Genomic DNA, 13915 nt, shown 5'->3' with positions numbered 1-13915 from the left:
GACCAACTCGTGTTATTCCGGGACAAGCCGGTTACGGACAGGGGCGAGTGGTGACGAATGGATAGAAACAATTCGACTGTTTCCGACAAAGTTTGCAAGATTGCAAGCTCTTGAGGTGGTGCGCAACTGGTGCCCGAAGACAGAACGACTGAGTGAATATTGTTTTACCCCACAGTCGTTGATTTATTTGTTGTTTAAAATCACTCAGCAATAATTATTGGCGGCGGTCTGTAAATAATCGAGTCTGGACCAGTCAATCCAGTGATTGATATCATGATCATCGATCTGCGTAATTTGGTATGACATGCATCAACCAAGCCAGCAAGCCTGACCACCCGATCCCGTTAGTCGCCTTTTACGCCAAGCATGGGTTGCTGAAGACCTATTCTCTACCCGGATATTCACTGAAACGTACTCACTAACTCACTCTTGCGAAGGGCGTTGTCCAAGCAAATCCACCACCAATAGCAGCATTTCGGGTATATTTTCCCACACCTAGGTGTGGAGGTGAAATGGAGTTCAACGTTACGTGTGTGTGTGTGTGTGTTTGTGTGTGTGGCTGCTTGTACTAGTCCAGACTTATGCCGATGTTATAGTGCTAGCTCACTGAGATACCATGCCGCAGTTTAACCTGAATACCTAACTCAGACACAGTATTCTGACTCTGAGCCGACCAGTCCTTGTTTTTGTCCCTTAATGCCGAGCGCCAGGCAGGGTAACAACAAATACCATCTTTTATCGTTTGGTATGACGCAGCCGGGGATCGAACCCCCGACCTCCCGCTTTACGGAGGCGGTCCCCACACCAAGGAAGGAACGCATGGCTCTGCGATGGACTGCGTTAACCGGTCATATGTCCGCGCCATAATCCAATGTTGGCCCCCTGCCGTAAAAGGCGACTATGCTTGTCGTTAGAGGCGACTAACCCGGATCGGGTGGTCAGGCTCGCTGACTTGGTTGCTGCATGTCATCGATCCCAGTTACGTGGATCGATGCTCATTATATTAATCACTGGATTGTCTGGTCCAAACTCGATTATTTACAGACCGCCGTCATATAGCTGGAATATTGCCGAGTGCGGCGTTAAACAACCAACCAACCAAACAACCAATGTTGCCCCTGCCATTTCACCATAGAGATCAGTCATCATGGGTATACAGCCAATGGTTTTTATATGACGGTGACCTGTGTCAGTCAAGTGACCAGACAAACCAGTAATTGATGCTATGAGCAGCGATGATGCGCAATCAACTATGTAACCGAGCCAGACCACCCAATACATTACATCGTCTCTTACGGCCATCTCAGAATGCTTGTGAGCTTTTTTTACCCAGAATCCCCGCTGGGTGTTGGTAAAGAAAACCAGTGTTGTTGATAACTTGAGTGAGTATGGTTTTACACCGCTTTTAGCAATATTCCAAGCAGCAATATCATGACGGGGTACACCTGCAATTGGCTTCACACATTGTACCCATGTGGGGAATCGAACCTGGGCCTTCGGCATGACGAGCGAAAGCTTTGACCACCAGTGTACTCCACCGCCCCTGTTGTAAACACGAACAATGGCCTGGTACGATGTCAAACAGTCCATCAGGTCACACATCGTCACTACATGATCCTCACTGGAATCGGCTGCTGAGACAAGCACGGGTGATGAAGACCTGTTCTGACCAGATGTTACCAGATTTGTGCGACAAGGGTTACACTAACATCTTGTCTCTGAAATGAACATATAGTTTTAAAAAAAATAGTTGTTCATTATCTTATTAATAAAATGTAATAATAATCATCCCAGAGACTCTCTTTTTGAGATACTTCAGTAATCTAGACGTGCCCACTATTATAGACTTGCATGGGCTATATTGGATATATTTGTTTCAGGGTCTGTAATTCAGACTACATCGGGGTCTATGCCGATTATTGGGGAGAGAAAGGCGACTGCGTGTACAAACAAGGAAACCAGTTTACAACTTGGCCGCTATCTATTTATAAAGGCTCTGCCCTTAATACCCTAAGGCCAGACAGCATATGTACATCAATATTTGGTAAACCGACTCCATATGCTTGTCCATGAACAAATAACGCACAACAAGAATGTAACTTTTATTGATAAAAAAACATTACGTGTAAAAATTGTACATCAATGTATATATGAGGACAACGGGACATGATACCAAAAATATATGACATACCCTTACGTGTTATCACCATAACAACAAAACCCCTTATCATAACTCACAATTGCATTGCATAATGGTCAAATTCGCAATCTATTTGAGTGTGTGAGTGCGTGAGTGCGTGAGTTGGGTTTAACGCCGCTTTTATCAGCATTCCAGTTATATCGTGGCGTGTCAGCTAAATGTGGGAGAAAAGCCCGAAGTGATGCGCGCAGGTCTCAGACGTTTACCACTTCGGTGCGATACGAGCACGGTTATGGTGCTGACAAATCTAGAAACATAATCGGGGCGAACCGGGATTCGAGGTTTCTAGCGTGCCCAAGGGACGCAACTCAGCACAGTGAATCAAGGCGCCTTGAAAGTAGACGACTGGGTAAAACCGTAACCCCAAATCTATTTGAGTGTTGATTGCATGGCTCTTTCCTTACGCTCTTGTGCGTTGCGTGGGAAAACATTAAAATAAGGGTCGCGCGTCAATACATGTGTGGGTTATGGCTGAATTAAACATACTCAGCGGTAGTAAAAAGGTAAAATAGAAAATGCAACACCAACTAACAATAACCAAAAATAAAATATCATTTACGGCGCAAATCGCATTGTGCGTCTAATGTTTGCAGGGCTCGAACCCATATACTAGTGATAGCTTTAGAGGTAACTGACACGTCCTGATCAGTGTGTGCTCCACAAAGAAACACGGCCGAATTAATAAGCATGTGCACTTTACCATAGTCTGAACAAGGAACCTTTCAGTTCTTGTGAATTCCTTGTAACACCAAATACGTAATGTACAAAATTTTACCGCTGTATACCTATCTATATTTATATGAGCCAACGCCAGTCAAACCCCAAGTGCGTTCATATAAAACCAATAACAGATACTCTTGCATATATGAGTAAGTGAATGTTGTTTAAAACCCCGGTCAGAAATACCCCAGCTGAAATGCCACCAAGAAACGACGACACAGAGCCTGACCACCCGATCCGACCACCATTGAGGTTCTGGGGACTTATTCTAACCCGGACGCTCCCACATGTCATACTATATCATATCAAGTGCGAAATCAATATTTGTAAGAACCGTTCGTTTAATGCTCATTAATCTCCACTTAAGATTAGATGTGAAGACATACATCCATCTTAAGGGACAACCATTGAATATTTCGAGGGAGCTTGGATTTTTGTCAGACAGAATAGTTGTACGGCCACTGCTTCAAGATACACAATTATTGTCTGAGAAAGTAGTAGCTGAGCAATTATTTTTGTCAACTAAATTCTTTTTAAGCGAATATTTTGCTTCTGTTGAGACAAAAACAAATTCCCAACATTTTCTAATAACATTTTTCCATAAAAATCCAGTCTCTTTCAGCCCCGCCAAGAATTTCAAATGGTCTGTTCCGGAAAGACTTCCACCCGTATCCCCGATCCAAAAGTTTACATATAACGTGTTTCTTCCAACCATGATTTTGAGAGGGGAAGGCGGGTGTACGGGCGGAAGTCTTACCTCTGTTCCTAACGTGGATATTTCAGCTGATAACGGACTCCAAATAATCTAATTTTGAAGATGAGTCAGCCTGAACGCGTATGCCCACTGACTCTTGACCTCGTAGAAAGGAATATCGGCAATGTGGATGACCATTCCGCCCGTAGCGCCACGGCTCCAGGACAGTCCTTTATTGTTACCCAGCAACATTACCTGGGTCTGTGGGCTGGGGTTGGGGGCCCCTAGGGTAATGTTGCCGATGGTGATGTCGCGGGTATAGATGGCGTACACGTCCATGCCGGTCGCGCTTTTGCTGCTTGTATACCTGTTGGAGAAAAACGAAGCAGACCACTTCGTGAATGTTGTTTTACGCCTGTTAGCAATTACAGCTACATTACGACGGGAAAATAATCGAGTTTGCCCGCATGCACAAATCGACTGCAGCGATATAGGCCTGTCGTATGCCTCTGTTATTGCTTCGGAGTCGTTGCCAGGATTGCTCTGTTCAAGAACCTTTGTCTGCTGTGTTACTGCGACCTGTACTTCATCGCGTCCAGCTGAAGCACACCTGTGACTGACAGCTAGTCCAACACTGTCAGAGTACAGTGTTTGTTTTTATGTTTGTTGTTTAACGCCGCACTCAGCAATATAACAGTTATATGACGGTGGTCTGTCAATAATCGAGTCTGGAACAGACAATCCAGTGATTGATATCATGAGCATCGATCCACGCAATTGGGATACGACATGCATCACAAAAGTCGGAATCCGGTTAGTCGCCTCTTACCACAAGCATAGTCGCCTTTTACGGCAAGGATGGGTTGCTGAAGAGTTATTCAACCCGGGATCTTGACGGGTCGGCTCTATGTGAGTGAGTTGGGTTGACCGTCAATTTGAACATTATTTCAGTTACACCACGTCGTGTCAATTTAATACAAAGCCAAATAAAATAAACAGGACAATTCTGGGACTCGAACCATTCGGGATCCTGACACAACAAAGGGACGCAACGCCGCACAGAGAATTACAGCGCCTTAGATTTCTGGGCACCCTATAGCTATTAATCACCATGTTAATTATTCACTAAATATTCGACAGCTGCTGTAAGATGCAAGGTCCGATCTCACCATATAAATTTGTTGACGGTGTCGTTCTGATGAGTCCAGGGTCTGGTGGAGTAGATGGCGTCACCGTTCAGCCTCAACCACTGCCCCATCTGCCGCAGTCGTTCCTCGAAGATGGGCGCTATCTTTCCGTACTTCGTAGGGCCAACATTCATCAACATATTCCCACCACAGCTGTAACGTTAACATCCTCATATGATTTCTATCACCTTCTAATGTCCATCACCATGTAAATATTTTGTTTTTTGGGGTGTTTTTTTTGTTGTTTAACAGCGCACTTGACAATATTCCAGCTAAATGACGGCGGTCGGTATATAATCGTGTCTAAACCAGACAATCCAGTGATTGACATCATGAGCATCGATTTACGTAATTGGGTTATGATGACATGCATCAAACCAAGTCAGCGAGCCTGACCATCCGATGCCGTTAGTCTCCTCTTACGACAAGCAAAGTCGCCTTTTACGGCAAGAAAGGGTTGCTGTCAAAGACCTATTCTACCCCGGATCTTCAAGGGTATTGTTGTAAATAATATATTTAGGCCAGACTTTTTTTGTGGGGCTACGGGTTTTGGGGGTCTAAAATATGGTAGGTTGGCCGAAAACAAATAAAAATAGAAAAGCAGAGAACAAGATTTTGTGATCACTTTAAAGTTTGATTTGGATAAGTAGGTGATGAAAAAAAAACCTTCATCTATTTTTAGGTCATAAACAAACCAAAAGATGTAAGGCCTTATAAACTTTGTTTTTTTATGGCCAGCACTTATTCAATCTGTGATGTAAGTGTCAAATAGTGCCTAATTGTTTATCAGATCAGAGTCGAGACTTTAGGGAGAAGGTGTTAACATACCAGCAATCCTTCACCGAGCTGGCAAAGGAACAGCAAGTTAAAAAAACAAAGAACCAACGGTAAGTTCTCCTCACCTGACAGTTTCTACAAACGTCTGGATCAGCCTCTGAATCGACAGGTAGTCGCTGAGCTTCGCCTCGCGCCGGAACCCCCAAGACCTGGAGTCAATGGTCATGGCGTTCTCAAACTTGTGGGGCTGGAGCTTACCTGCCAAAAATCAGTGTCCCCAGTGAGTGAGTGAGTGAGTGAGTGAGTGAGTGAGTGAGTGAGTGAGTTAGTTAGTATTAACGCAACCGAACCAGTATCACGGCGTGTCAGCACCAAGTAGTAGGACACCCCGAAGTGTGAAACCCTTGACGCTGACGCGCGTGCGTGCGTGCGTGTCAGTCCGGGTGTCACGGGACATTCTGATTCTGTAAAATTGTGTTTTCGAATACGTTTTGTTTAATTCGTACACAGAGTGTCTCTTTCCCCTGACTGTAAGGATAGTCGGATATTATGGTTATAGTTAATGTAGTGTCATTGTAATCCCCTAGTCATTGACCGGAAGTACTGACCTGGGTTGTAGCGGTCACGACAGGTGTAGAAGTCGCCATGTTTACACTTGATCCCAGCTCCCCATCTGTCATTGGTCACCACAGTGTCCTTGACGGGGCTGCAAGGACAGAGAAACAGTCAATTCACAATACAACAGTCAATACACAATACAACAATTAATACACAATACAACAATCAATACACAATACAACAATCAATACACAATACAACAATCAATACACAACAATAATCCAATACACAATACAACACCCAATACACAATACAACATCCAACACAACATCCAATACACAACACAACAGCCAATACACAATACAACAGTCAATACACAATACAACAATCAATACATACATGTATTTAACACGCATTCTGCCATAACTTTGGAAAGTTTCAAATTTCAACAACTACCTCTGATTGAAACTGATTTGACGGCCAAATAAATCACTGTAGTAACTTATATTTAAAGAAAGACGTGACTTCTGGTTCAGTCATTGTTGGCAGTATTGTTGCCATACATTTGGGCAGAAAGTCATCCTGTTAGTAGCCTCTTACGGGTTTGTGCCAATAAGACCTATTCTAAACCGCATACCACGTGTCTTTACCACTGGGTACAGTTTATGGAGCAAGGAGGTTGGTTTGGCTGGTTTGTCGTTTAACGCTGCACTCAGCAATATTCCAGCTATATGACCAACTCGTGTCATTCGAGTGGTGACAAATGGTTGCTGCTAAGTGCCATCATTGCATATTTATCGGATGCTGACCAACCGATCCTGTTAGTCGCCTCTTACAACCAGCATGGGTTGCTGGGTTGCTGAAGACCAATTTTGACCCGGAACCTACACGTTACAACCATATGTAAATATGGAGATAAGTAGGTGTTGTATAATTCCTATACTAACCTGTCGTTGTACAGCCAGGCCAGGAAGTGGGTTGAGTTCCAATATGAATCAGGGGCCTCCCAGTCACCGTCAGACCACACAACCTCCGGCTTGTACCGCTGGACTATCTCAAACAGCTCAGGCATCGTCTTGCTCTGGAACCATGGCAACGAAATGCACGGGGTTAGTACATATTCTGAATATCATGACAGCTGTTTTCACAAAAAAACTAATAACAGTCACTGAAACATTAAAAAGAGCCAGAGATAGTGTAATACAGAAAAATATTATTCACGCAGTTGACTTGAACACGTTGTAAAAAAGAACCACGGAACTAGTAAGGATATTTCCAATATGCCCGCAAAGAGGGTCGGTAGAAAAACGCATAGACTTTAGTAGCCTTTTCATTGACACTACTGGTATTTGAGTAAAAGATCTCATTCTAATGAGATTGATCGTTAAGTAACTCACAGCTACGAAGTCGTTGGTCTTGAACCTGGATGCCTTGTCTTTGAGGAAGAGAGGATGGAACCACTCAAACAAGGAATGGTACAGACCAAAGCGGACAGTGGTGTTGTTGCGGATTGCAACACCGAGCTCACCTGAAGAGAAAACAATCAGTTGAAGTTGTTTTACGCCACAGTCAGCACTATCTGGACTAAAATGCTGGGCAAAACAAAGTATACACAGTTATTTGATGGTGGCTAAAAATAAAACAAACAAAAAATGGTTATTCGATGGTGATATTTTTCATGCGGGTATCATAGTTGTGATTTGGACTTTGTCTTGTTTCGGCAACTGTTTTCAGCCGAGTAACGATCTGATGACGTTTGTAATTGTTTTTGTCAAATTTAGTTTTCAAGAGTAAACTTTCTTTTGTCCGGTAGTGTATATCAAGCCAACTCAGGAAATCTGGGCAGGAATGCATTGATTGATAGCAAGAGCAATGACCCACGCCGTCAGGATACGACACCCTATTTGCAAGGTAACACTAGGTCATTTAGTTGGCATGTATGCCAGGCATAGGACACTGGAGACCCATATTCTTTTAAAATTGATAAATTTTATACAAAGGCCTAATAAACTAGATTTCTTGCTACTCATGCTTCTTGCTACCGACTCTCCAATTGCCCTGATCCTATTTATTTTAACCACTGTTTTTAACTCAAATTTCGTTTTACATCGGATTCCGGTTTTTCCGCATGTCATGATTTTAGTCTTTGCATGGGAAGCAAGCCGTGGTCAAAATGGCCGCCGAACTATCTGTTCATAATTCGAGCCGTAGGGGCGTGGCCAAGAGAGATGACATTATGCATAGGTTTCCTTCATGTACATCTGTTAGCTTCTGAAGACAAGAAACACAACTGTCTTCCCTACCCAGTCATGAGAAACATAGTATTTATCTGACTGGCCTGACACCATCACGGCTACAATGTACCCATCTTCTCTTGTGAAAACCAAGTGGTGCCGGACACGTCTCTGTGATTTGCCGTCGGATAAGACACATACCTATGTCCACCATCTGTATCTTTTCTCACAGGACATGACGTTGGCATGGTGTTCATAAAAAAAAGTATTGATAGGTGCGTGAGTGAGTGAGTATTGTTTTACGCCGCTTTTAGCAATATTCCAGCAATATCACGGCGGTGGACACACACATTGTGCCCATGTCGGGAATCGAACCCGGGTCTTCGGCGTGACGAGCGAACGCTTTAACCACTAGGCTACCCGACCGCCCCAGTATTGATTGGAGAACCATACCCACAAGATCCCTGTTGGGTCCATTATCCATGGAGTTCCAGTTGAAGGAGTACTTGGACGGCCAGTTGGTGAAGCCTTCATGATGCTTGCTGGTCAGAACAACGTATCTGAAGCAGAAAGCGAGTGAATGAATATTATTATTATTGTTTTAATTGTAGTCAGCCGGAAGGAGAGGTCTTTGTTTTTTGGAGTCAGGATATTTTTTTTCAATCAGATCTTTAAAACATATCATTCTTTGTTCCCAAAAGGAGGAAACAAAAAACCTTCAGGGAACCACAACATATTATTCTTCAGAGCAACAAGCATGTCTATTTTTCCACGAAGATTCCAAAGATCGTCATACAAGTCTCGCTTAAATGTTGTTTGATCAGGACTTTTCTAAATGTGACGTCTCACTGACAAAACTGATGCAATTACCAAGTATGACTTATGCCATATATTCCACGTTTTTCGTTGTGCCTTGTGCTGCATCACAAAAGCTCACGTCAGCGACGCATGTTGCAGTTACCATAAGCCAGACGTGGCCGTTTTGTGCATTATGCACTGCAACAGAAAGATCCGGGGTAGAATCCGGGGTCTTCAGCAACTCATTCTTCCCGTAAAAGGCGACTAATGGGTCCGGGTGGTCAGGCTCGCTAACTTGGTTGATGCAATTGGCAATTTTCATCCCTTTTCATTGTTTTATTTTAAATATTATTTATTCAGTGTTTTCATACGTTTTCTCGGTTGTATTTAAACTTGTTTATGCTGTATTGTGAAATGTATTTTACATGCGAGACTTAAACATCCCAACACACCCAAAACCAACGGGCGCGCCCCACAGTATTTGTTTGTCGTTAAACGCCAGCTATATTTGACCTATATGACGCCGATCTGTAAAAAGGACAAGATAACCCAGTGACTGACATCATGAACATCGATCTACGCAATTGGGATACGGTAACATGCATCAACCAAGTCAGCAAGCCTGGCCACCAGAACCCGTTAGTCGCCTCTTACGACAAGCATGAGTTGCTGAAGATCAAGTAACGCAAAGACGAAGCCAGGTTCGAAAGTACTCATACATATTCATTCAAGTGCATCGTACACGTCACGTGAATCTATGAATCTCTCAAAAACTGTTATATAATATATATCAAACAAACAGTCAGTTGAGGTTCCTGCTGTTAACAACACAATTATGCATTATTGATCATCAACGAGCAATTCAATAACATATTCAAAACATACGTTTATTGTTACAACCTCGTGCCCAGTGTCCGTGTTTACCTTCACTATGTACTTACTTTGCACCGGAAGCTTGAATAATGTCTGCCCACTCCGCAGCATCGAAAAACTCGGTTGTAAATCCCCGAGCAAAATCTGCATATGTGAAATCTGGTCTGAAATTGTCCTCCATATACTGAACAACATTCTTCACCTTTGACCCCTTCCACTGATACCAGAACCACTCGTTGTTGTAGCTGGGCACAGAAAATACCCCCCAGTGAATAAAAATACCTAGTTTGGCCTCGTCATACCACCCCGGGAGGGGCCGGGTGTCCAGCGACGCCCACGTTGGGTCATAGCGACCCCAGCTACCCGATATAACAAGGAGGATGATTGCCACCACCCCGAACACCGCCATGACTCAAGCTATTTGTGTCCCTAACAGTGTAAAGATATTTCCTGAAGCGTTTGTGACTCTAGCCGTGTGACTTCATGCTTCGGCAATTGCAGACGATACCCGAGGTCTCGTGATGTTTTTGTCACGTGGTGTCTCATTGTTTGTTTAAGAGATGGTGACACGCATATTTTTGTCAAAGTTAGGAAATCACAGTTTGTTGTCTTTCATACAATTGTTAATCGGATATTAATTATATAACTGTGTGGTATGATACAATCCTTCTGTTGTGTGTTTTTATACAAGCTTTGTGCCTTATGCGAGCGTGAGGTTTCGCTTCGCTTTTGGCAATGTTCTTATCACGGCGACACCTTGCGGTGGCTACCGCCAACCCTCATCGGTACATCGTAGAATATCGTTTTTTTCTGTATGTCATGGGGTAGTGGCATATTGAATTTATTTCTTTGTTGTTTAAAGCTACATGCCGACGATCTGTAAACAATCGAGTCTAGACCAGATAATCCAGTGATTGACATCATCAGTATCGATCCACGCAATTGGGATACGATGACATGCATCAACCAAGTCAGCGACAGTGACCACTCGAATCTTGTTAGTCGCCTCTTACGACAATGTGGTCTGTAAATGGTCGATTCTGAACCATTCAGACCAATGATTTATATTATGAACAACGTCCTACGCCGTTGGCATACGATGACAGGCAATCCACAAAGTGACAAGCCTTACAACCCGATCAGGGCCCATTTGCACAAAGTGATCTCAGTGCTACGACTATTGTTAGCCTATGTTAAAGTATGGGAGTTACGATCATCTTAGCCTTAAGATCGCTTTGTGCAAGCGGGCCCTGGGGTCCTCGGTTGGCCCAGTCGTCTAAGACGCCGCAATTCGCTGTGCAGAGTTGCGTCTCTTGGGCACGCCAGAAACCTATGATTGTGGGTTCGAATCCCGGTTCGCCCAAATTATATTTCTAGGTTTGTCAGCACCATACCCGTGCTCGTGGGTTTCACCAAAGTGGTAAACAGCTAAGCCCTAGTACACTTGGGGCTTTCCTCCCACATTAAGCTGACACGCCGTGATATAACTGGAATACTATTAAAAGCGGCGTTAAAACCAACTCACTCACTCAATCGTTTAATACACGATCAGTTATGTTGTATCGAACGGCAAGCATAGGTCCCATACTACCGGGATTTGTGGCAAAATTGATAAAAAACAATTAACCGATCAGCGTTACAGTTTCCACGGTTCCTGGCGACAAAAAGAATGGGCTTCAGACATTGTGCACAAGTGGGTCACTGACGTGCAGACCCAGCGCTCCAGGCTATCTGCTCAAGTCAACATGAGGGGCTGTCGGGTAGCCTAGTGGTTAAAGCGTTAGCTCGTCACGCCGAAGACCCGGGTTCGATTCCAGACATGGGTACAATGTGTGAAGCCCATTTCTGGTGTCCCCCGCCGTGATATTGCTGGAATATTGCTAAAAGCGGCGTAAAACCTCACTCACTCACTCACTCAAGTCAACATGACAAAAGTTGAACCAGCTTCAATAAAGACCGCGCCCAGTTTTCGTTGTTACTTCTTCGATTTAATTTGTACATATTTCACACAGCAGGCGATCCATATTCTCGCATTTCAACCCCTATGAACTGTCACTATCACAATCGTTATTTATTTATGTTGTTGAATAACTTCTCGCTATCTCTGTGCAGCAGATATCTCGATTGAGAATGCTGGGTTCGTGGTCTGAGCGTAAATAGGTGGTGAGGTCAAACGGTGTTTAACGTCGCATCCAAGGTTATTGCACTTATTTGTTTGTTTGTTTGTGTGTTGTTTAAAGCCACACTCAGCAATATTCCAGCTATATGACGGTGGTCTGTAAATTAAGTCTGGACCAGACAATCCAGTGATTGGCATCGTGAGCTATGATCCACGCAATTGGGATCGATGACATGTATGCACTTATTTAGCAGTGTGTGTCTGTGTGCTTGTACTAGTCCGGACTAATGCCAATTTTATGGGGCAAGCTCACTGAGATACCATGCCGCAGTTTAACATGAATACCCCACTCAGACACAGTTTATTGACTCCGCGCCGACTGGTCCATGTTTTAGCCGAGCACCAGGCAGGACAATAATAAGTACAAAGTTTTAACGTCTTTTGGTATGACGCGGCCTGGCATCGAACCCCGACCTACCGCTCTCCGGGCAGACGTTCTACCACTAGACCACGGAGGCGGTCCTGGGAGTAAATATGTTCCCGCTGAATATTTGTTCTGGTGGAATCGATATACCAGGAGTTTTGTCTCTGCGGAACAATTTACCCAGGAGAAAGCTTCGACATGAACAAAACTCATGGAATATCGATTTCACCAGAACAATTTCTAACGCCAATTTATATGTATTACCTGCAATTTCCAGGCAAAACGAGGCACGGGTGGCCCAGTCACTGTGCAGAATTATATGATTGTGGGTTCGAATCCCGGCTCGCCCCGATTATGTTTCTAGGTTTGTCGGCACCATACCCGTGCTCGTGGGCTTCCCCGAAGTGGTAAACGTCTGAGACCCGCATCACTTCGGGCTTTCCTCCAACATTAAGCTGACACGCCGTGATATAGCTGGAATACTGTTAAAAGCGGCGTTAAATCCAACTCACTCACTCAAGGCAAAACAGTGGTAACCAAGACAAATAAAACGATTTTGTCTATTTGAATGCGGTCCGTAAATGATCGAATCTGGACCAGATAATCCAGAAATTGACATCAAGAGTATCTATCCACACAACTGGGATACGATGACATGCATCAACCAAGTCATCGAGCCTGACCACCCGATACCGTTAGTCTTCTGTTACGACAAGCATCGGTTGCTGAAGACCATTTCTATCCCGGATCTTCACGGGTAGCTTGTCTTTGACTTTGCTGCTATGGTTAGCTTACAATGCGGAAAATAATGTATTTACTTTTTTGCCCTCGTGCTTGGAATAAGGTTTGGAATTTCTGCCTTCTATAATAAAGGCGACATCACCTGGTGCTCAAATTTACACTAATTTCATATATATGATCAATTTTGTCTAATACATTAGTATTAGCGGTAGTATTTATGTACATTGTAAACTGAAATCGTTTAGACAAGACAAGACAGGACAAGACAAATTTATTCGGTCCAAAATACAGATAGATTAAACGTTTGTGCATATGCACTTACAAACATGTATCCTTTTTTCAGATTCTTTCTTCTTTGTTTTAATTTCTAGCAATGATTGTTTCATAGACATAATACAGAAAAAAATCAATGTTATATATAGTGTGCATGGTGTACGGTTCATGAATAAATTTACCAATATATTGTTTTCTAATTTCTTTATAAATACTGCAAACAAAAAACACACGAAATTCATCTTCAATACAGGAATGGACCCTTGATTTGCAATATGAACATAATCTTTCAGTATATTCAATTCCAGTATATCTAC

The 13915-nt window shown here is 43.4% G+C and overlaps 1 protein-coding gene across 1 annotated transcript; it reads right to left on the bottom strand.

The window, feature by feature from the left end:
- Nucleotides 1–2288: 2288 nt before the first annotated feature.
- LOC139446087 (alpha-L-fucosidase-like) lies at nt 2289–10539 on the bottom strand. The gene is made up of 8 exons (XM_071227365.1): nt 10110–10539; nt 8824–8930; nt 7534–7664; nt 7084–7217; nt 6187–6284; nt 5704–5836; nt 4784–4954; nt 2289–3981 (listed from the first exon to the last, which is right to left on the bottom strand). Exons 1-8 carry the CDS (start codon nt 10448–10450, stop codon nt 3726–3728), a joined length of 1371 nt encoding a protein of 456 aa, XP_071083466.1. The 5' UTR covers nt 10451–10539; the 3' UTR covers nt 2289–3725.
- Nucleotides 10540–13915: the final 3376 nt, after the last annotated feature.

The sequence above is a fragment of the Haliotis cracherodii genome, unplaced genomic scaffold (assembly GCF_022045235.1).
Source record: "Haliotis cracherodii isolate W230 unplaced genomic scaffold, xgHalCrac1.p SCAF_6, whole genome shotgun sequence".
In the NCBI taxonomy this organism is placed as follows: domain Eukaryota; kingdom Metazoa; phylum Mollusca; class Gastropoda; order Lepetellida; family Haliotidae; genus Haliotis; species Haliotis cracherodii.
This window is presented reverse-complemented; position numbering and strand designations above follow the sequence as displayed.

Bases quoted from the DNA above. Each gene is read 5' to 3' on its own strand.
- LOC139446087 (XM_071227365.1), bottom strand. From the start codon at position 10,450: ATGGCGGTGTTCGGGGTGGTGGCAATCATCCTCCTTGTTATATCGGGT. The intron at 4,955-5,703 runs GTGAGGAGAACT...TTAACGTTACAG, and splicing joins ACGTTTGTAGAAACTGTCAG to CTGTGGTGGGAATATGTTGA. The intron at 3,982-4,783 runs GTGAGATCGGAC...TTTCTCCAACAG, and splicing joins ACCGTCAACAAATTTATATG to GTATACAAGCAGCAAAAGCG.